The 25,121-nt window shown below is 34.6% G+C and overlaps 1 protein-coding gene across 1 annotated transcript; it reads right to left on the reverse strand.

The window, feature by feature from the left end:
- Positions 1 to 2,270: 2,270 nt before the first annotated feature.
- On the reverse strand, positions 2,271 to 23,657 carry RBM44 (RNA binding motif protein 44). Its single transcript, XM_008586012.1, has 14 exons — positions 23,573 to 23,657; positions 18,237 to 19,822; positions 17,900 to 17,955; positions 16,236 to 16,412; positions 15,575 to 15,758; positions 15,464 to 15,486; positions 15,244 to 15,328; positions 13,385 to 13,499; positions 12,054 to 12,182; positions 8,721 to 8,800; positions 8,537 to 8,610; positions 6,556 to 6,844; positions 2,553 to 2,698; positions 2,271 to 2,410 (listed from the first exon to the last, which is right to left on the reverse strand). Exons 1-14 carry the CDS (start codon positions 23,646 to 23,648, stop codon positions 2,287 to 2,289), a joined length of 3,144 nt encoding a protein of 1,047 aa, XP_008584234.1. The 5' UTR covers positions 23,649 to 23,657; the 3' UTR covers positions 2,271 to 2,286.
- Between the last annotated feature and the right edge of the window lie 1,464 nt (positions 23,658 to 25,121).

The following is a 25,121-nucleotide window of genomic DNA, read 5'->3' on the forward strand; positions in this document are numbered from 1 at the left end:
TCTATTTTTCCTGCTTGGGATTTAAAAAGGCTTTCTTGAATCATATGTCTTGATGTTTTTCACCATCTTCAAAACATTTCATTATTTTTTCCAAATTTCATCGTGTCTGCTCTATTTTCTCTCTCCTCTCTTTGTCAAAACTCCAGCTACACAAATATTAGAACTATTTATTCTATCTTTATAACTCTTACCTTCTCATTTTCCATCCTTTTCTCTGCTTCATTTCCATAGTTTCTTCTTACCTTTCTCTCACTTCAACTATTTGTCTAATTTGCTGTAGAACCTATGAACTGAGTTATTACTTTCAGTTATTTTATTCTTCACTAATGAAATTTCTATTTTAAAAATATTTCCAGTTCTCTACTGAAATTCCCAATCCAGTTTTTTATGTCCTTGAACATTATACATCTGACTCTGTTAGCTTTTACTGTGTAACAAACCACTTACGAAACAATAGCTTAAAACAACTATCTATTTAGGCTACAATTCTGCCAGTTTGTAAGAGGTTGATTCATTTGGTGACTCTTCTCATCTTGGATGGGCTCACTCATGCATCTATGAACAGCTGCCAGGTTGGGTAGGTAGATCTGTTGGTCTATGCTAGGTTTTCCTGCATGTTTGGGGAAGACCAACTGTAGGCTGGAATGCCTTGGCTATCTTCCACGTAGTCTCTTGTCCTGTAGCAGGCTGTCTGGGCTTTGTTACATGGCTACAGCAAATTTCTGAGAAAGAGCAGAGTGATCATGGCCTTTTGAGGACTTGACTTGGAAATGGCATACCTTGTTAAAGTCAGTTGTAAGGCCATCCCAAATTGAAGGGGTAGGAAAATAGACTCTACTTCTTGATGGGAGGAGGTTCAAAGTCACATTGCAAAGGGGGATAGATACAGAGAGGAAACTAATTGTTTTTCAAACAATCTATCATGTATAAGCATGTGTTTTTTTTTAAAGTGTGCCTGATAACTTAAACATCTGAAGTCCCTGTGGGTAGTATCTATTACCTAGTGCTTAGGCTAGTTTTCATTCATATGGTCTTACTTCCTTTATGATTAATTATTTTTGATTGTATACTCTTATTTGCAAAGCACACTAGTACATACAAAGTTGTTGGCATAAATAATTTGAGGCCTAAAATGATATTATTTTCTTCCAGAGAACTCTTCCATTTTATCCAGATGCCTATCACAACTAGTAACTCCAGATCATCTCAATTCAATTTAGGGAATAAATTCTAAAGCTGAGTTATAGCCCTTCTAATGAACCATCTGTTTCTGGCTCAAACTTAACTCCTAGAGTATAGCCCTTTGGGGTCCCATTCCCACTGCTAAGAGTTCACCAAGATCCCACCTCCCCCAGATGCAATGCTATCAGAAGGGTCCCTCAAACTCCTAGCCGTCCTCTGCAAATAATAGGGGGAAAGTGGCCCCAAACATTGGGCATATTTCTCTGAGACTCATCTCTGTACCCTGCCTGGCCCAGTAATTGATCATTATCTTGATCACTCTTCAGTGCTTCAAGCAGATATTTTTTATATTTATTCAGCTTTTCTAGTTGTTCTCAGGGGAGAGAGTTGGCTTGAGTCACCTAGAAACCTATAAGTAGAAATAGAAGCTTTCTACTATTTTGTTAAAAGGGATTCTATGTTAATTTGTGGTAATTAAAAAACATATATACAAATTCTTTGATATGCCTTTCTTTAAGAGGTGGAGCTTAATTCCCCTCCCCTTGAGTGTGGGTTACAGCACGGACTCTCATCTAATAGAATGTGGCAAAATGATGGATTGTGACTCTTGAGGGTAGGTCACAAAAGACAATACAGCTTATATCTTGCTCTCTCTCTTGTTCAGGGGAAGCTGGCTGCCACGATGTCAAGATTTTCAAGGAGCCCTATGGAAAGGCCTTGGTGGTGAGGAATTGAGGCCTCTTATAGAAGCAGATCCTCCAGTCTCAGTCAAGCTTCTAGATGACTATAGTACAGGCCAACATCCTGACTGCAATATGAGACCGTGAGCTAATACTAGGCAGATAAGTCATTCCTGAATCCTGATCTGCAAACTGTGAGATTACATATGTTGTTTAAGCCAATCAATTCTGGGGGGAATTGGTTTTGCATTAACTGTTAATTCATACAGTATGTTTGTTTTTAAATTTTATACTCTCATTTTATTACATTTTTAATTTAATAGTATTCTGTGAGAAAAAATGGAATCAATAGCTGAAAATTTTAAAGTAGTATTTAAATATAAAAGAATATGATTGCTTTACCTCTTTATTGTGTCTTTTATTCCTAACTGGAAGCTGAGTTTTTCAGAACAGATGAAGTCATTTTCACAATAGTATTAATAGCTAAGCCATTCAGAAAACCTTTATGATTTATTCTCACTTCCTGAAGAGCATCTATAATATGGTCTCTATGCAAAAAAATGCAGAAGAAATATATAAGTATCTGTCCTTTCCAAAGTAACACATGCTGAATATGGCTAAATTATTGAATTAAACTATATTTTTACATAAAAAGTTTGAAAACAGTTAAAATACAATTTTAGTTATTACCTGCTGACTTCTGGATGCAGTTCTGCCAGTCTATTCATGATCTTGGTAAAGCTACGCAGGTTTAGTGTATTTGGAGGTATGAATTGAGTAGATGTATCAGGTAACAATTTAGCAGATTCAATCTGTTTACAATTCTTCTTTATACCCTAAATAAGCATTTTAAAGTTTTCTTAAAAACCAGTAAATAAGGACCATTACATAGAGACAATCCAGCTTATTCAATTAAAATAAACTTTAAGATTATAAATAAAATCAAAATTCCTCAAAAAACTAATTTGGGATTATTTATACCAAGTATGAGAAAATATGCCTGACATGTTTTCTTATAGAAGTGATAAAGTATATGAGCTATGTCTAAATCAGCCTTTTTCAATTGTGATTCCTCACGTGAACACAGGATGCAGAAAATGATGTAACTTTTCTCATTTCTACCAAAGATAGAACATCACTAGTTCTATTCTAGATGCACAAGAAAGAGATTAATTCATTAACTAAAATTAATGTCTTAGGCATAGGACATCAAGGGTTAATTCTCTTAACCAACCTGACTAAGAAAGGCTGGTCTACATGGTAATTATAGAAATTCTACATCTTACTAAATATGTAATGAACACAAACTGTATATCCAGAACTGTACCACATGCTGTAGGGGAAAAACCAGCATTTAAAATAGAGCCCCCTCCACTTAGGGATCTTATAATCCAACTGAAGAGACAAAATGATCAATTACTTACTATTAACCATGCAAGGAGACTACTAATTATAGGAAACCACTGTAGATCCTATAAAAGTTCAACAAAACTTTTCAAACCTATTCATATTTTAAAGCCTAGATGAAAAGGCAGGGTGAGATACATAAAATACTAAATAGATCACATCAGAATATTATATACTTTTTGCTTATTGCCTTATCTCCCCCACTAGATTTAAGCTCCATGAGAGCACAGATTTTTGTCTGTTTTGTTCATTATCATTTTCACAGAGCATAGAATAGTGTACACAGTTGGTATGCAAATAACTGTTAAATAAATAAATGAAAAGTTGGGGATACAATAGTTTAAGTGATAGTTGAAACCACAGAAAGGATGAGCTCTTTAAGAAAAAGCCAAATTACTGGTAAATAACAATAGCAACAATAGCTAATATTTATTGGGTACATTCTCTGTGCCAGGCACTGTTATGGGAATTTTTCTGTATTAAATGTACTTAAACCTCTCAACATTTGTGAAGTAAGAGCTATTATTCCCCGTTTTAAGATAAGGAAGCTAAGACACAGAGAAGTTAGGTAACTTGCCCAGAGTCACATGAGATAGGTGGCAGAGCTAGGTTATGAATATAAGAGCTGTTCTTATTAATCATTATTTTTCCTCTCATTGTAAACAATAAATATTTGCTTTAGAAAATAAACAAATAGAATAAATAAATCTTGAGAATCTGAGGAAAAGAAAAAGGGAAAAAGAAATTGTTAGAAAGGTAAGAGAACTTGGAGTAGAGCTTAACAAAGATGGTAATAGGAGCTTCCCTATCCACATACTTTAAGACAACATACTCCTACCATAGCCCACAGGGCCTTATTTATACTTTCCCTCTGCCAACTCCGTGGCCAACTGCCACTGCTGACTAGACCAAGAGTGTTTTCTCCTGAACTAATAACACCAGAATCACAGGCCGGATCAATTAGATTCCCTGCATAGAGAACATGGAATTGAAACACAGAGCAAATGAATTAGTCAAATGATCAGAGGGACTTGGACTGAAAATACTGTAGAGTTAGAATTAAGCAAAACAAAGCCACACAGGGGAAGAAAGCAGTCATGAGCAGAGAAAACCAGTATGCAGAGAGAAGCAGGAGAACCAGCACCCAGGAATGCAGAGGCAAGAAACCACATGTCCAGTACTACGTCAGAGGGGAGGAGGGGAGCCACAGTTCCCAAATCAGGTGCCCATGTAGCTCAACTGTACTTTGTTCCTGTTCTTCCTGCTGTGGATTGAGGCTAAGTACCAAAAAATCCATCCTAAACATGAAGTGTCACTGACATGAAAGAAAAAATTTCAAGAAGGAGATGACCAGTGTCAATGAGGCCAAGGGGTCAAGAAAAGGGCAGACTGGGAAAAGGCCAAAAAAAAGGTCACTAGGGATAATGAAAAGAGCAGTTTAAGTAAAATTTTAGAAACTGAAGTCAGATTATCAGTACAAAGAAGAGAAGTAATCAAAGAAACTTGAGACATAGGATACAAACTATTTGATTGAGAAGTTTGGCAGTAAAAACACAGGACAAATAAGAACGGTAACTTCAAAGGAATGCTAAGTCAAGTGAAAATCCTGTCAGGATTAGGAAGGACTGTGCATGACTGCCAGTCAAGAGAAAGGTCTGGAAAATGGAGTCACTAATGGTACAGGAAAGAAATGAGATAACTCTCAGAATTAGGGAAGGATTGAATTAATGACATAAGAAGAGATCCCTTTCTCTCATTAAGGGGAGAATTTAGATTCATTTATCCAACAAATATTTATTCTTTCATCCATTTATTAAAAAGGGATTTGTGCTGATCTGTAGGTTTAAAGTAATCCCCAAAAAATCCTAGCAGATTTTTTTTCTGTAGACAGGTTGAATTATGAAATTTATACAGAAAGGCAAAAAGACTAAAATATCCAAAGAATAAAGTTAGAAGGCTCACTCTACCTGATTTCAAGACTTACTATAAAGCTACAGTTACCAGGATAGTGTGCAATGGGTAGAAGGACAGACAAATAGATCAATGGAACTAGTCTAGAAACAGACTACAAATGTGGTCAACTGATTTTTGACCAAGGTGCAAAGGTAATTCAATAGAAATAGGACAGTCTTTTCAACAAAAGATGCTGGAACAATTCCATACGCAAAACAGAAACAAACACACAAAGAAGTACCTTAACTCATACTTGACCCAATATATAAAAACCAACTTAAAATGACCTTGGATTATAAAAAGATTTCTTAGCTACAGCATGAAAAGCATGTTATAAAAGAAAAAATTGATAAATCATACTTCATCAAAATTAAAAACTGCACTAAGACACTGTTAGAGAATGAAAAAGAGAAAGCACAGGCTGAGAAAAATTACTTGCAAATCACACATCTATCTGATAAAGTACTTATAATCAAAACATAACAAACTCTCAAAACTGAATAATAGAAAATAAATGAATAAAAATGGGCAAAATATGAACAGGAATGAAATGCTAATACACACAATATGGATCAATTTCAAATGCATTAAGCTAAGTGAAAGAAGCCAGACTAAGAAGGCTACATAGTGTGATTCCATTTATATGACATTGTTAAAAAGGTGAAATTATAATAGGAAACAGATCTCAGAGCACAGGAGAATTTTTTAGAATGCTAGAACTGTTCCATATCTTGTTTATTTTGTTGGTTACTTGCCTATATGCATTTGTCTAAAGTAACAGACAACAACAAAGAAATGAATTTACTGTATGTAAGTTTAAAAAAAAAAAACCGGTGGAATGCCTACAGGATACCAGGCATTTTGCTTAGCAGTGGAGAGTTAAGAGTTATCAAGGCAAACTTAATCACTTTCCAGCGGTGTTTAAAACCTCAGTGAGGTGAAGATGAGGGTGTACGAAAATATAATGACTACATTTTATGATTTTTAACAGTTATAAGATTAGCTATGAAAAAAAAGAATGGCGAAGTGTAATTAGTTCCACTTTTTTTAATGGAGGAGTACTGTCTAAGAATGAAAAAGCCCATGTAAAGTTAAAAAAAAAAAAAAAAGAGCTTCTCTTTAGCTAGATCTACAAAGATCTAGATTTCCCCACAGGAACAACTGGATTTGTACAAAAGTGGGTTAGGGTATCCCTAATGTTAAAAACAGTTCAGATTAATGCTCTTATTCCCACTTCAAGACCACCAATACTGGAGTTACTTATTCTACAAAGCCACTTACAGTAATATGACAAGTACAAACACCACTTATGAGATCAATCAAAAAAACTAACCTTCTGGTCAAAAGGGAAAAACTCACTGTCTTGCTCAGATCCCAGCTGCCTTGGCCTAGTTCTGGGCAATCTAGAAACAGAGGAGGCTGAGTTGATTTCTTTGCTGGTGCTTTTCTCCAGATTATTCAAATTTACTCTACTCCCATTTTTGGAGGAAAGTGGTGATGGATATTCTCCAGGAGTTTTAACAAGGCGCACATTTACTGATTTTCCATTTATTTCTATACCATTCATTTCTTTCACAGCCATTTTTGCATCACTGTTTTTTTTAAAAGTAAGAGATGCATATCTAAAATATAAAAGCAGAAAACCAAAAGGTTCTTTGTTAATGACTTCAAACGACCTCAAACTTAATTTTGTAAGTACTGGCTAGAACATCTTTCACAAGAATATTTGCTCTTAAAAATAAAATGTTTCTGCACTTGCCTTGGGATTAGGAAGGATATTTATTTAAGATAACTAAATAAAAAACAAATTAAGATGGGAAATAAAAGTGTTTTTTATGAATTACCTCCTATTAATTTTATACTAAAATTTAATGTAAAACATTTGCAAACTTTATATATGATAGAGTTGCACACAGATTAGTGGTCTAGAGACAACTGGTTATCCATAATAAAAGTCTTATAAACAGTACAAACATAAACTCTGGATGGCAAAAAAAGCTGAAATGTGAAAGGTAAAATTTAAAAATTAGCAGAATATATAACAGAATGTCTTTATGGCCTTATAATGGGGAAATATATAGATCCCCTCCAAAAATAAATAAATAAATAAAAGTTGCAAAATCTAATCAGACTTTTAAACATATAACTGAGAAAGTAGGGCAACAGTTATTCCTATAAAAGCACCAGCCCTAATAGAGTCAATGGAAGATATATACCAGATCTGAAGAGTGGTTGTTTTCGAATGATAGGACTATGGATAAATTTTTATGACTTCCTTTTATTTTGTATTTAACTCTATATTCTAAATTTCAACACAGAATGTATAATACTTCAAGTGAGAAAAAAACAATTTTTTTTAAAGGATTCAACAAGATAATGAAAGAATCTTTCACATTAAGTAATTCTCCTAGGATTACAATACTATTTTAATAGAATGAAGTATATTACCACCATATCAATAGGTCAAATAAAACAAAAGCATATGATCTTAAGTGACTCTAAGACAAATAAAATTAAACACCTATTCTAATCAATTTTAACCCAAACTACAAATAAGATCCTTCTTTAATTGATAAAGATTTTTATATCTAAAATAAACAGCTATCATTTTTAATGATAAGACAGTAAAGACATTTCCATTAAGCTATCACCTTTGTTATTGATACTTTTGAATGATCTGGCAATGTTACAAAACAGAAAATAGCAACATACATACTGAAAGTGATTATATGTAGATGATGTTCCTATTTACCCAAAAAACACAAAAGTGTCAACTAAAAGTACTTAAAATCCAAATACAATCTGAATACAATTTTCTGAGCACCTACTATATACCAGGCCTTATTCCCAGTGCTTTACATATTTAACTTATGATAGTTTTACAGCAATGCTATGAAAGTATTTTTATCCTCACTTTACAAAGAGGCTGAAGTACAGAAAAGTTAAATAACTTGCCCAAGTTTATTCACCAAGTTGACAGAGCTAGGAATTGGACCAAGGTCATCTATTTCTAGAGCCCATTCTCTTAAGTAATGTACTCTACTTCCCCTATAAATGGTATGTAACAAGATAGAGTATACAAAAATCAATAACTCTCCCGTATACCACTAACAAGTTAAAAAGTATAATGAAAGAAAGATCTGATTAAGAACGGCACCAATCAATGACTGCAGCTATTTGTCTGTGTGTCTCCTACTAGCCTAGGAAACTGCTGATGGAAAGGCCTTTGCCTTTATCACCACTGTGACTGATGGCTAGTATAGGAGCACCACAGACACACAATAATGTACATTGACTGAATTTGGGAAACACACCTGTAATTAGTAGAAGAATCATAAATTGAAATTTCAGAAACTTGGTATTTCTGGAAATGAGACCTTAAATCATCCTAAAAGAAGAGAAATAAAAGTTTGTGAAAAGTAGAAAAAAGCAAACAAATAATAAATTGCATAATTAATAAATCTGAAAATGAAGCTCAAAAAAGAAATCCTGGCATACCTCTGATACTGCAGGGCAGAGACCACCAACATGTATCAAATAACCTTTATCTCTTCGTATGGGTTCAACATTCTTAACTTCTGTTTGTAGAAAAACATACAACAGAAATGACCATTGTTTTATTGATAGTTTTAAGAGGAAATGTGAAAAATGTTAAACATTACATTTTTTTTTTTTTTCACTATCACAAAGCTTATCAGCAAATACCAGCACTAGATTCAAGACCAATAGCCTGGAATATAGTTTTAAGATTTATGGGTCTTAATCATACCATCTTAACAATAAAGAGGCTGCATTAGTTTATATTAAGTCTCTTGTAGCTCAAAAATGGATTGATCACATCTAAACAGAGTAATCACATCATACCTATGAAAAGTGTCTTCCATTTGACTCTGGTTCACAGAAGTGCTATAGAGAATGCTGAATGCACACAGGATTTTAATTTCCTAGTGTTAATGTTGGCTAGAGCTAGTGATCTGAGAGCTTTCTTTATGCACATTCCTTCACTGGGGAAACATCACACTAAGAAAACCTTTAAATCAGACAAATATCAATAGCAGCTACTACATAGTTTGTGAGAATGGTAAGGGCACATAAGAAAAGAAAAAGGGCAGATAACTTGAGTTAGACAACATGATTTTGGAAACCACAAATACTAGGATTTTAGATATATTTTTTTCTTGTAAGATAAAAAAAATTCCAAATTCCAAAATTGCATTTTCATTGTAGCTTATATATTAATAAAAAAGAATTCACTGAATTAAGATGTAAATTACCAGAAGATTCCATAACTGACACAGGAGGGCACACAAATATTTGTTGAATAAATGCTTAGAGTAGCTTTTATTTAGATGTATTCATAATTTTTACATAATAATGAAAGATTTGTAAAATTTTTTTCATTAAATAATAATAATAATAGGAGGAACAATATGCCAAGCACTTTATACACATCATCTTTTTTTTTTTTTTTTTTTTTTTTTAATTTTTATTTTGTCAATATACAACGTATATGATTATTATGGCCCATCACCGACACCTCCCGCCCTCCTCCCTCTCTCCCATCCCCCCCAAGAATGTCCTTTCCGTTTGCTTGTTGTAACAACTTCAAAAAAAAAAGTATGGTTGTTATATCTTCTTCCCCACCCCCCACTCCCAGTTTTTTTTGTGTGTGTTTGTGGGTAAATTAATTTGTTTATTTTTTTAGCTCCCACCAATAAGTGAGAACATGTGGTATTTCTTTTTCTCTGCCTGACTCGTTTCACTCAATATTATTCTCTCAAGGTCCATCCATGTTGTTGCAAATGGCAGTATTTCATTCGTTTTTATAGCTGAGTAGTATTCCATTGTGTAGATATACCACATTTTCCGTATCCACTCATCCGATGATGGACATTTGGGCTGATTCCAGCTCTTGGCTATTGTGAAGAGTGCTGCAATGAACATTGGGAAACAAGTATACCTTCGACTTGATGATTTCCATTCCTTTGGATATATTCCCAGCAGTGGGATAGCTGGGTCATATGATAGATCTATCTTCAGCTGTTTGAGGAACCTCCAAACCATTTTCCATAGGGGTTGCACACATCATCTTTTCTTTTCTTTTTTTTTCCCCCTTTTCTGTCTTCTTTCGTGACTGGTAACCGCACCGCGCTCAACCAGTGAGCAGACCGGTCTCTATATGGGATCCGAACCCTCAGCGGGAGCGCCGCCATGCTCCCAAGCGCTGCACTCTACCGAGTGCACCACTGGGCCGGCCCACACATCATCTTTTCTAATTCTCACAACCATCCTGTCAGGTAGCTATTGTTATTTCCACTTTACAGATGAGGATTCTTTTTTTTTTGTCCTTTTTGAGACTGGCCGCACCACGCTCAGCCAATGAGCGCTGTGAGTGCACCGGTCATCCCTATATAGGATCCAAACCCGCGGCAGGAGCGCTGCTGCACTCCCAGCGCCGCACTCTCCCGAGTGCGCCACGGGGTCGGCTCACAGATGAGGATTCTGATGTCTGACGAATTTAGGTCATAAATCTAGTAAGTGGTGGTGCTGGAATTCAGGCAGTCCTTCACTGCTAGGTAATAATACCTAACTTTCTTCATTAACTTACTTCATTTAATTTTTTAATCTCTTTGGACTATAACGTACTCTATAAAGAAAATAGTAAAACTATTTACCTTTATAATTTATATTTTTACATTGGTGTGAGGAGGGAATAAAGAGCTACAGTATAGTAAGAAAGGGCAGTGAATAAGAATCAGAAGACATACATTCTACCCATAAACTCATCTTTCACTAGTTCAATACAAAATATTTACTGAATAGCCCATGGGCTGAATGCTGTACCTGGCACTGGAGATAGATAGTGAACAAAACAAACAAAAAATCCTTGATTTCCCTGAGTTACTACTATGTGAGCGTGGGAATGCAGGCAATATATCATGTAACCAAACATATGGTATGTGATAAGGAATATGGAAAAAATTATGCAAGGAAAGAAAAACGTTATGATGAAGCTAGATGACATAATGTCATTTACTTCAAATTGTATATGTGTATTAAATATATGCATGAATAAGTGCATAAAGGAAAGGTTACTAAAATATTCATAGTGGTTACTGCAGGTTGGAGAAACTTCAAGCAATTTTAATTTTCTTATACTTTTATATTTTATTTTAAAAGCTTAATAAGCATTATTTATACAAGCAGAAAAAAGGCAATAAGACCACTGCTATTATGGAAAATAAAAGAGAAATCCACAGAAATATACAAGAAAAAATACAGGAAAGTAGTTTAAATATCATTAGAAATTATAGAAGGGCAATAATCACAAATACTAGAGAAAATTCTAACTACTGTAAGCAATTAAAGGACTATCTAAAGATGAAAACATTCCTGAAAAAGAAGAAAGTATAGAAGTGAGGGAAAGCAAATAGTTTTCATCTCTACAGCCAGTGTGATAGATTGGTACTGACTGCCTGATAGAAACTGGGAAGCCGGTTTTGTTCATCATGTACCTGCACATGGAGAGTCCTGATGAGAGTTCAGAGGAAAAGCCCTGAGGAGTACGAATGCTGGTCTCAAGTAGGAGGGAGAGAATGCTGGGCATCTAACTCTAACTAGATCTTGGACTTAAAGCTTTTAGCAATTTTCTGCTCTTTAAAAAATTGACCTCCAACTGGCCAATTTTCCCATTTTTTATATTTATAAATAAAAGTAACAAAGAAATAAAACATTAGAACAGCTCAGACCCCAAGACAACACAGAAGCAGGTAAGCACTATTTTACAAATAAGCTAGGTTAGGATTTCTCAGTAAATTCTTAAGAACTAACCTAGTGTAAACTTTGGATTCCATCTGTCTTGTTCTACTTGATTTTCTTGTATTCCTGAGAAGTCACCTCCTGTCAGGTTCTCTTTAGCATCAAACCAGCCTTCATTTACTTCTTGGTAATTTCTGCAGTCTAAGAAATTGAACACAATGAGCTATGAATTATGTACAATGTTTAATGGAAAAGTTATGCAAAAAAAAAAAACATGGATGAATCAGTAGGATGAGAATGACTAGTTTTGCATATATATCTAAAGATAAACATTAGGAAAATAAAACAACCAAGCATAAAGATTCTCTGAGAAGGGATTTTTCAGCAGCCCTGAATAAAATGTTATTTTGTGTCTGAGTGATTTTTCCTTTAATTAACACTGATTCTGAGCACATTAAAAACCTTATTTCTCTGATTTTTGAATTGTCCTTTATTGAATAAAAGATATTATCTTTATTTTTTTTCCTTTATTTTTTTTTAATTATTTTTATTTTGTCAATATACAATGTAGTTGATTATTATGTCCCATCACTGAAACCTCCCTCCCTCCTCCCTCTCCCCCCTAAGTGTGTCCCCTCCATTTGCTTGTTGTAAGAACTTCAAAAAAAATTGTGGTTTTTTTTTCTTCCCCCCCCCCCCTTTTTTTTTTTTTTTTTTTTTTTGTTGTTGTTGTTTGTTTGTTTTTTTTTGTGTGTGTGTGTGAGAGTGATATTATCTTTATACACAGAATAACAGTAAACATATTTAAAGGGATTAAGCAGTACTGTAACTCTTTATTTCATGAAAATTAATAATCATTTTGGAATGATCACAACCTCTTTTTGTAGAGGAAAAAACTAAAAAAAAAAAAAAAAAATACACAGGCCAGCCCCGTGGCTCACTCGGGAGAGTGTGGCGCTAGTAGCGCTGAGGCCGCGGGTTCGGATCCTATACAGGGATGGCCAGTGCGCTCACTGGCTGAGCATGGTGCAGACGACGCCGTGCCGAGGGTCACGATCCCTTTATCCAGTAAAAGCAAAACAAAACAAAACAAACAAACAAAACAAAACAAACCATACACAATTTACAAAGACAAAAATTAGACACAAGAAAGAATTTTTGGTTTGGAAACATGAACCTAAAGAATAACAGTCCATATTATTATTTGGCATTATCAGATATATAGGTGACCTTAAAGACATCAAGCAGAAGTAACAAGAACATACTTAACATTCGTAATCAGAATGATGGTATTCAGTCAATTAAAAATATTTATTTTGATTTAAAGAATGAACAAACATTAGGGATATTATAAACCTTATTATTTGTTTTCTGGCAACTATACAATACATTTTTATACTAACCTTTATCATCAAGTTTCAGTTGACTAAAGTCTTCGTTTATATCACCATTTTTTAAACCATCTTTCTTGGGTGATGTATCTTGTTTAGGGTGACTATTGTCAGATAATAAAGACATCTGAGGATTAAGATAATAAAAACAACAATAATAAATAAGGACTAACAATTATTATATTCTTACTATGTGACAGGCACTCTTCACTGGCATTATTTAGCCTTCACAATAATGAAGACTATGAGAGCAAAATCATTATCGACATTACTTTATAGGCGAGAAAACTAAATTTAAGTAACTTGGGGCTTCGTGTCACATAGTCAACAAGAATTAGGATTTGAACCCAGTCTGTACAGTGACTATTTACTAACACTACTATTATTTGGCAAAGCGTGGCACACACACGCTGGAAGTACTTGAGATGATTTTTGAAGGTATACATATAAATATTTATCATATTAACCTTTAACAGTTACATATTTAATTTAGTGTTTGTAATGTATATCATATTTATGGAAAGTAATATTTCTTTCCCAGATGTAATAGTGAGTTATTCTTTACACTTAAATTTATTTAAAAAGGAGAATCACTTAATGAAAAATACAAAATAACGAACATTATAAGTCATATATGGCTATGGTAAATTGTGAAGACGGTACATGAGCAGTTGAAATTTAGAAACACTATTAATAGTATATGTACATCCCATTATTAAAATGTAATCCCAACTTAATGTAGATATTGCTTTATACCAAAACTAATATTATAAAAATTGTTTTATCTGCATCTTGTATTTTTGAAAATAATTTACTGCTTTCCCTAAATAAGCAGGTTATACCATTGCTACCACTACAATGAGGAAAAAAAAAAACTCTTGAAATTATATATCATTAAATGCACAAACTGTTTAAGTAAACTATGTAAGAAATTTGAGTACATAAAACTCTAGTTTTGGATCTGTTAATTCTTCATGGATAATTAATATATATATTTTTAATTTTAATAATGGAATAGATAATTTGCTAAGGTAATTTACCTTTAATCATTTCTGTTAGTAGAATAGATAATCTGCTAAGGTAATTTACCTTTAATCATTTCTGTTAGTATAAAGGAGTACATATTAGCCAAATATTTCACTTTTGACTTTGGAATTCATCTTGGGAGATTATTTAAGACTACTCAAATAATGAAACCTCGGGGTTAAGACCAAAGTAAGAAAAGTAGAAATAAACTTCAGCTTTCCTACCCCATTGCCTCCTCACTTGCTAACGGAATATAACTTATGTTTCTATATCACTTCGCAATTTGCAGAGTGTTCATATACAGATTAAACCATCTTTCTTGGCTGTCACCTAACAAACATTTCCTTGGGGAACAAAAGAATGAGAAAACCTATGACAGGCACTTAAAAACTATTTTGGTCATTTTAATAAAGGAGGAATTAAAATTTGCCCTGTCTAAAAAAATAGAATATTACTTTATTCAACCTCATGAGATAGAGGTGCAAGATATTAATTTTAACTGCACTGGCTCAACATGACAGTTGAAATATATTACGGTTTACCAAAGACGATCCAAGTTTATATCTATTGCCATGGAAAATTATTAACATTACTCCCTTTCACCCTCAAAGTCTCCTGGTTTGGTGACAAATTATATGGTCACACTACTCAACATATACTGCTGACATCTGCCTGATCAGGACTTTACATAAACATACCACTACATTCCTTCTAATCAATTATATCTCTCAAATGGTAGTACACAAAGTAAGCCGGTTGAGTAAAAAGGACATGAGAGTTTCTGAAAATTATAGTTTACTTAAGCCCTTAAAGGTCTACTCTGATGAACTTTTCAAAAATCTCACTTGAGAAAGTGTCTTTTTTAGGCTTGGAGAAACATCAACATCAGGCGCACTTTGATTATCTAGTTCAGAATCTGCTCCTGAAAAGCTAAACAGATAAACATTTCATTAAAGAATTTGTCAATATTATGAACAGGGGAAAAATCAGAAAATTTAGAGTTACCTGAATTAAGCAATTTTTAAGGTCTAATGAATTCCAAATTAGATAAAAATCATAACTTACACATGCAATTCTTCCTCCATTAGCTGTAAAGAGAGAAAAGAAAAATCTTTATTTAAAACGTTTTCCTTCTAAATGAAGTAAAATTTTTATTCCTAGAACATACATACATACCATGGAAACAAAAGTAGAGAAGGTAGATAATACTTTTGATTCTATTGATAGTGGGGGCAGCTCTTCCAGTTGCATGCCTTTGTGTATCTTTTCTTTCAAACTCACATATCTAACTTTTAAGTCTCCCAAAACAGACAGTAGTGCTGATCCTAATTTCTCCTTAGCAGAATTAATTGATAAATTCCTGTTCAGAAGTTAACAAAATTAAATCATTTAGGCCCAAGTCATCCATTTAACACTAATATTATATTATACACTTAGTTTTAACTCTACCAGAACTTTACATTTTTTCTTCTAGATGTTGAGTAAAAGAAATCACTGTAGTTCTGTTTTTCTAGGGACAGTACAAGGAACCCTTGATGTATAAGCCAGAGAGAATGCGGAAAAATGTCATGCAAACCCTCTGACTTCATCTTCACTTAGATTAAAAAAAAAATCAAACCTATCTTTTCACTGGATTCATCATCCCAATCATGCACTGTTGCCCCTCCATGGAATTCAAATGTATTACTTTTTAAAGTCCATTTACCCAGCTAACAAACCCAGTTAGAATCAATCCTTCATTATGCCTTTCAAAAATGAAAATTAAAGAAATTTTCTAGAATAAACTTCAAGCTAGTGATAAAATTCTAAGAAAAAAGATTTAAAATTAACAAGACACCTATTTAATCCTTCCCTGTTTCCCATCACAAGTTTATAAATATCACAACAATGGCGATGACATATCTGATAGTGAACATTTAAAAGGTGCAGCTCTGCTTTCATGGCTCTCTGCATTATTTCCTGATAGCACATTGAAGGCAAATTCTTTTCCGACTCTTTAGAAAGTTGAAATTCCCTTTAAAATAAAAGATTGAATTAGGTAAGATTCCAAACATTTTTCTATGGTAATGACATGTCTCTAAAAAGATTTTAGATTTCTTACATTTCTTTGTCAAGTTTAAATCAATTCCTACTAAAGATGAAGAGGCTGTAAGAACACATAACAGCTTCAGAAAAGAACAGCAAAAGTCAAATCTAAATATATTCTTTCTAGAAGTCAAGGAAGTAAACGATTCTCAAATTCATACTTTTTTACCAAAAAGGATTCTAAACTAAGTTAATGACTTCATTTATCCAGAATCAATGATTTTTTTCAACCTAAAATAAGCTTTGGCCAAGATTTTATAAAGTTATAAGCATTCTGGATTAAAATCATTCTTAAATGTAATATATTTTTAATAGAAAAGAATTTACATTTTTCATAGCAATTAGGGCTTATTAATGCAAGCAAATACTTTGTTGTGCTATTATATACCAAAAAGGCCCAAGCCATTATGTCTTTTGAGTGTTAATAGTTTTTGGAGGTCTTCCCTTATTACCAGTTGCCACTTCCAGCTATTCGCAATACTCCTGCTTCTGGAAACCAACTCTTCTATTTAATCTTATAGAATTGGGACACCAAATTAAACTCATTAGAATAAAGAATGAACTAAAAAGTAAATGACCTCAGAGTATAATAATTTGGCATTTTAGACCCTTTCCCACTTTTCTCCCTTCCCACTTCCTGGTTCTCTGTTGCATTCTGAATTATAAGGATATCTAATTAAAGCAAAGAAAATTATGCAATGAAATAAAGTCAAAATTAAAAGACTCCAGTGAAAGTAGCTATTTACTTTTTCAAATACGAGGGTAGTTTAAAAAGTTCATGAAAAAATTTGTATTGTCTTTTACTTCCATTTTCCCACAAACCTTTTTTTTTTTTTCCTCCCTTTTTGTCTTTTTTACTGACCGGTAACGGGATTGCAACCCTCGGTGTCGCACCCGCACTGGGTACCGGCAACAGGATCGCAACCCTCAGTTTTGCGTCCGCACCGCGCTCAGCCAGTGAGCGGGAACCGGTCTTCACATGGGATCCGAACCCTCGGCGGGGGCGCCGCCACGCTCCCAAGCGGCGCACTCTCCAGTGTGCCACTGGGCCGGCCCTCCCACAAACCTTTTGAAATACTCCATATATGACATTTTCCAAAGGCACTGCTATTGTTTTGGTCTACAGGGGAATCAAGTGAAAGCAAAAGGACAATTAAATCAGAATGGATTTAGGCTACATAAGTAAAGATAAGATGCCGTAAGTTCCTGAAGGAATTATTAAGACTGAAGTCTCAATAAGTGAAGAGCTTTAACATTCTATATTGTTTTAATATTTGTTTGAGGCAAATGACTAAAGCAGATGATTTCTTAAAGTTCTTTTTGGCTATTATTCTATATAGTTAAGTATGCTACAAAGAAAGCAAATACTATTTGATTTTTCCCATGTTTATCTACAAACTTATACGTCTGACATACCTCTCAGGATGTTTCTTTAAGTCTGTGATATCCAATGGTTTTAATTCCAGGGAATTCTGAAAATATGATTAAAATTAAATTATAAATATATAACAAACAATATGTTACATCTGTAGTTCCAACTGATAAAATGTAAAACTCAATTTCTAATGGATTTTGGGGCAACAGCTGCCACCAGAGAAAGATAGAGCTAGTGGAAATCTATAAACCTTTTCCCCTCATCCAGCATTTTTCTCACAAAAGCCTCAATATAATCCAATAATCAATAACATTTATAATAGCACACACTGCCTCTTTGTAATGTCAAATAAGATTTTATTAATAATATTGATTTTACCTTTAGGAAACTTCCACAAGGTTTCAAGCTGTCAACTGAGAGAGATTTTCCTGATCCTTTTGTCACAGCCATCTGTGTATCTACACAATCTTGACTGTATGACCAATCTGTATTACAAGCCACACTTCTTTGTTTCTCACTTTGCCACTTACTGGGCTGTTTTTTATTCATCATTGTTATCTCTGTGTTACTTGATGTAGATACTACAGAAGATATTGCACTTGTTGCCCTGCTGGTTGTGAAACAAGCCCTAAAATCAGTGCTAACATCCACTGACTGATTAATTGTGACTGTACAACTTGCAGCACCTGTCACTGATTGTGGACATTTTCCTTCCATATCATGAATGCATGTTTTATTTGTGGCATTGCTATTAGCAACTTTTAGGGAGTTTACTTCTTCTATTGCTTTATTATCTTTGACTGCAGTCTTTGGTAGTGTAACAGAAAAATCTAAGGTTGGGTCAGGGGTGTTTTGTAGGCTTTTATAATGTGAATATCCATAAGCAGAAATTACTGAATCATCAAAAATAGAGTTCCAGGAAGTCTGACAATCTTTACAAGGCTGGAGTAATGTCTCTAAAGCTTTGTCCTGTGGTAATGTGCTAGGATTTTCAAAGTGCTGTAATATTTTGTTCTCAACACTTGTATTTCCACAAAAATCTCTACTTTCAGTTATTTGAGATTTCATTTTTTCAGTATAAACTTTACTTTTTAACACTTTTTTAAGGTTCAAGAAACCACTCTTGGATTGAGATTCCTGGTGTCCCAAAGAACTGCTTCTTGGTACAATGTCATCAGATATTGTGTGATACATTAAATTAGTCTCTTGTTCCTCACACTTTTCATATTCTCTTAACATAACAGAATTCTGAAATTTGGAGACATGAAGTGAATCTTCTTGTCCAGAAACATCAAGTGAATCTAAAGAGATGATAGAACCACTTTCCAACTTAATATGATTACCTTCTAGGCCGCTAGGACATTTAACTTCATAACCTGACTTTCTTAATTCAACAACTTCCAGATTAGATAAACTTAACGTTTTTGTTTGGCCAACAGATAAATGGTTACTTATATATTCTTGTTCTTCCACACTGTGATATTCCTGCTGTGAATCTTCATCTATATCGTTCTTTTGCATATCTTCAGTAGTTTCTTTATAATCAGCATCTGAAATCTCATAGATTGTTTCTAGGCCAACAGTCTTATTATCTTGATGTTCCAAAACATCAAGAAACACCTCCTCTCTTTTCTGCATTTCAGGATCAAATTCTGATTTTAAATGAGTAAGATTTTCATTCTTTAGTTTTGATTCTGAATAATATATAGAGTATGTTTCATTCAAGAAAACATAGTCAATACTGTCTTCAAATTCACTTGACTGCGAGTGAGTACTCTCTATATTAGTATCTTGACTCGTTGAAAAAGATGGCTCCAATAAATTTAATTTGTCAATATTCCTGACTTCTTTATCATTAGATCTTTGTTCTACTGCCAAGGAATCATAGTCATCATCAGGAAAAGTCAATCTGACTTCATTACAACCATTGGAAGATAAATTTTCTTTCTTGGTATTAGGTTTATCTGATTTAAAAAAAAAGAATAGAATGTTAACAATAGCAACATTAGAGTCTAAACACTAGAAAAGACATAATCTGGTCTAAGCTCTTTCCAATGCATGAATACTTTTTACATTATCCTTTATGGTAGCTGCTACAACTGAACTATGTCCCCTCAAAATTCATATGTTGAGGTATTAACCCCCAATGTGATGGTATTTGGAGATAGGGCCCTTGGTGGGATAAGTAGGTTTAGGTAAAGTCATATGGGCAAGACCCTCATCATGGGATTAGAGCCCTTATACATCATGTAAGCACACAGAAAGAAGGCAGCAATCTATAAGCCGAAAAGAGATTCCTCACCAAACCCTGACCATGCTGACACCTTGTTCTTGAACTTCCAGCCTCCAGAACTATGAGAAAATAAATTTCTGTCATTTAAGCCACTCAGACTATGTGGTATTTTGTTATGACAGCCTGAGCAAAGACATTAACCAAGATTCTTCTTGAATTCTTTCAATAGCAAGGAGTTTACTATGTATAGGGCAGCCACTATGTTTGTAGATAGGTCTAGTAAGAAGTTTTTTCTTATAAAATTATTAATAAAATTTTGGGCACCTCCTTGTACATGTTCTAGGCATTGTAAAAACAAAGGAAAAGAAGATATGGATGCTTCCCCAAATTCTTATGGCTTTCATAAGTTTCACAGACAAGACAAGCACTCAAAAATGCAATACAGTTAAAGAAAAGTGCTGACAGAGTGGTGTTGATAGAGCAGGTAAATGCTTGAAAAAAGGAGAAATCAATTTCATAGAAAATCTTACATTTAAAAGTGTTTTTAAACAAAATAGACAAAATTAATTTAGGCAAATCCAACAGCAAGGACAGTTAGCTGTATGAAAGAACATGGCATTTGCATGAAATTGTAAGCCAGTTTGTCTGGAGTGAAAGAGTTCTATGGGTGTGACAGGAATTGTGAACAGAAAGAGGCTTTTATGATGTCTTAAGGGAGTAAGACTTATTCTAAGGCAATGAAAGACCATTGGAAGCTTCTTAAAGGGGTAGTCATGTGATTGGAATTGAGTTGTAGACAGCTCTGGCAACAGTAAGAATGAAGGTTTGAAGAAGGAGAGTCAACACAGGGTAGACCAAGAGTGCAGAAGTGGGACTAGAAAAGAGACTGGCATAAAAGTTCCAGAAATGACAAGACTTGGTGGCTGATTAGAAATGGTGGTGATGGGTTGGCCTGGTGGCGCACTGGAGAAGTGCGCCGCTTGGGAGTGCGGCGGCGCTCCCGCCGAGGGTTCAGATCCCATGTGGAGACTGGTTTCCGCTCACTGGCTGAGCGCGGTGCGGGCACAACACCGAGGGTTGTGATTCCATTACCGGTCAGTAAAAAAGACAAAAAGGGGGCCGGCCCGGTGGCGCACTGCTACAGTGCGCAGCTTGGGAGCGCGGTGGCGCTCCTGCCGAGGGTTCGGATCCCACATACAGACCGGCCGCTCACTGGCTGAGCGAGGTGTGGGCGCAACACCGAGGGTTGCGATCCCGTTGCCGGTCCCGGTCCGGTACGGGTGCGACACTGAGGGTTGCAATCCGTTGCCGGTCATGAAAAAAGACAAAAAGGAAAAAAAGAAAAAAAGAAAAAAAAAGAAATGGTGGTGAGAGAAAGAGAGAAGAAATAGCGGTTTTCAAATTTTTTTTTTTTAAACTAAGACCACAATCAGAAACACATTTTATATCATGACCCAGTACACACAGACATATATTAGTATGTATGTGTATAATTAAAACAAACATTTAATAAAACAGCAATTACTCCATGAATTCTGGTGTTTTCCATTTCATTTCATTTTTTTTTTTTTTTAAAAAGGTGATCACAATCAGCTAAACTGATTTCATGACTCACCAACTGACTACTACCTGCTTAAATATCACCCTTAGATAATGCTACTACGGTTTATGACTTAGTACTATGGTTGAAGTGGAATATGTAGAGCTAAAGAGATAGGGACTTTAGAAGAGCAAATATAGAGGATGAAGAGGAAAAGCAAGGAGGAGGAGAGGAAAGACAGTGAGTTCAATTCCAGGCAAGTGGGTTTGTGGTTTGTGATAAAACACCCAGATGCAAATGTCCTGTAAACTGTTATATATATGGGGTTGGAGATAAGAGATTTATTTAGGAGCTGTTTATACATTCTGGATACTTTTTTTTTGCCTAATTTATTGCTTATCTTTCAACTTTCTATAGTATCTTATACCAGTTTTTAAGATTATTTACTTAAACAGATCAGTCGTTTCTTCTATGACTTCTGAGTTTTGTGTCTTTGACCTTCCGTACCACATAATTATAAAAATATTCTCCTATAATTTATTCTAGTTCTCTGTGTGCGTGTGTTTAATTAACCCTTAGCTTTTGTACACTAGGTAGAATTATTTTCTTTCTATAGCATAAAGTAGGAATTTAACTTAATTTCTTCCAAAATGGATGGTCAATTGTCCTAACATTTGCTGAATAAATCCATTATTTTCCTCTTCCTGTTTCCATTCCATAATTTTCTAAGAGTCTATTTTGTTTCATAACTTCTTATCTTTTTGTACAACAGTACCATACTGTTTTGATTATTATAGCTTCAAATGATATTTTATATCTGGTAGGCTAAGTTTTTTCCTTTACTTAAAAATTTCCTTTACATTTTCTCCTCCACATTAAATTTTTTTAAGTTAATTTTTTGGGAAGGAGCATTTTAAATTGCATGAAAAAAATCCTATTGGGATTTACTGAGAAAGACAGGTAAACCATTATTATGTCCAATCTCCAGCAGCCTTTCCCTAGATATCCACAGTTAATGTATGAATAGAAAGTACACTGTCCCTGTATAACTTTATCACTTTAAACTGTATAACTTTATCACTTTAAAATGACACTCTTTAATCTTCTTATAATGCTTTCTGCAACAATTATACTCTATTAACACTATCACCCCAAATTTTGTGGTTCACTTGTTTCTTAACTTGCCCATCCTTTTATTTTAAACCTTTCTCTTCTGTTTTAAGTGTTTCTCATGAAAACGTAGGATACGATTTTTGTTTTAATCTAGAATATCTGTTAATAGTTTAAGCCACATACATTCATAAGCACATAAGGTTTAGTCATCTTGCTTTTTTATGCTCTTATTATTTCTTATTTTCTCTCCTACCATTACCACTGAAAAAGGAATTTCAGATTTTTAGGAAGACAAAACATATACAACTTGTTGAGCAGAAGAAATCAACCTATCCACTTTTCACTTATTATACCCTGAAGACAACTGTATGAGTCAGCAGTTCCTGAAAGCCTGGCTGGACAGAAACCCTCTCTTCCTCCCCTCCTTCTCTTCCGTAAATCTTCCACTTCCCTGAAAGTTCCTGCCCATACCCACCAAAAATTACCTGAGTGAATTTGCCAAGTTAAAAACATGCTGAGGGGCCAGCCTGTGGCTCACTTGGGAGAGTGTGGTGCTGATGACACCAAGGTCATAGTTTGGATCCCTATATAATGATGGCCAGTTAGCTCACTTGGGAGAGCGTGGTGCTAACAACACCAAGTCAAGGGTTAAGATCCCCTTATCAGTCATCTTTAAAAAAAAATAAATAAATAAAAACATGCTGAATCTTACCACCTTATTGAGAGGAAGGCTTAAAAAGTAGCAACACTGGAGGGGGAACTATCAGGCACAATTACATTTAGCACCCCTCCCTACCCAGAATAAAGGCAACTGGATGGGACCCTCACCTTTTAGGAAGTTTCCTCCATTACTGTGGTTGCATTTACCAGAAGCTGTCTCCACCAATGCAGGGGCCTGCATCATTCAAGGATGTATATCTAGAAAATGTATAAATATTGAACTATTATTACATTTGGCATTATCTCACAAGAATAATTTGACAAAGTCGCAGCTATAGTCAAAGATTTTAATATCAGATGGCTAATAAACAATAAAACCGGTAGAACATTTGAGTCACTTTTTTTTTTGTCTTTTTTCCGTGTCCGGCAACGGGATTGCAACCCTCGGTGTTGCTCCCGCGCCTCGCTCAGCCAGTGAGCGGGAACCGGTCTATATGTGGGATCCGAACCCTCGAGCGGGAGCGCCGCCGCGCTTCCCACCGGGCCGGCCCTTGAGTCACTTTTTTAAAAGCATGAACTGACAGCTACATAAAGCACAGACAAAACATATTCTTTTAAAATTTCCAAGGAACATTACAAAAAAACAACCCAATGTGTCAGATCACCAAAAAAAGTCATGTTCCAAAAACTGGAGTCTTAAAGACTATATTGTGACCCCCATTTAAGTCAAACCCGGATTAAAAATGTTTCTAAAACAAACTATACACTTATTAAAAACCAATGACATGGCATATCCAGACAATGGAATATCTTTTAGCAATAAAAAGGAACAAAATACCAACACCTGTTACTTCATGGATTAATCTCAAAAACAATATGCTGAATGAAAGAAACCAGACAAAAGAGACCACATACTGTATGATTCCATTTAAATGAAATATCCAGAAAAAGTAAACTTAACAGAGACAGAAAGCAGATCAGTAGCTGCATGGGACAGGGGGTAGACAGGATTAACTATAAATGGACATGAGAGATCTTATTGGGGTCATAAAAATGTTCTAAAACTGATTTATGGTGTTATATTTGCACCACTTGATAAAGTTATGAAAAATCATTGAAATGAGTACAATATACCTTAACAAATCTGTTCAAAAAAAAAAAAAGGAAAGACAATGAGTCTTTGAACCTAGCTGCCACAAGGAAGCCCAAGCTAATCACTAGCAGGAAAACCAAGATACTCCAGTGGACCCATGAGTAATCCCAGAAGAGACCAACAGAAGAAATGTCCAGCCAACTCAAAAAAATCATTTTCCACCTCTAGCCCCTACTTACCTTTACTGTTCATACCCATAAAAGCCGAGGTCTTCAATGAAATTCTGGTGATCAGGTGTTACAAAGGTTCCTGATGAGTTTGAAAAAAAATGAATTTTGTTCTAATTCTCAATGAACTATTTTGATCAATGATCCTGAAAAAAATCATTAAGTTCACTCTTCCTGTTCTACAATGAGAAGATATTATAAAGAAAAAGCAAAATTTTATTTCATGGAGATAGCCTGTCTAGCTTTGAATCCTGACTTTGCCACTTAATAAGCAATGAGGATCTTGACAATTCAAAAAAAAGTTAATGACAATAAGAACACAGACTACCAAAACTTATGGAACATGGCAGAGTTATAACCAAAAGAAGTCACAGCTTTAGATGCCTGTTGTTAAATA

This window comes from Galeopterus variegatus, unplaced genomic scaffold (assembly GCF_000696425.1).
Source record: "Galeopterus variegatus unplaced genomic scaffold, G_variegatus-3.0.2 Scaffold108, whole genome shotgun sequence".
Taxonomy (NCBI): Eukaryota; Metazoa; Chordata; class Mammalia; order Dermoptera; family Cynocephalidae; genus Galeopterus; species Galeopterus variegatus.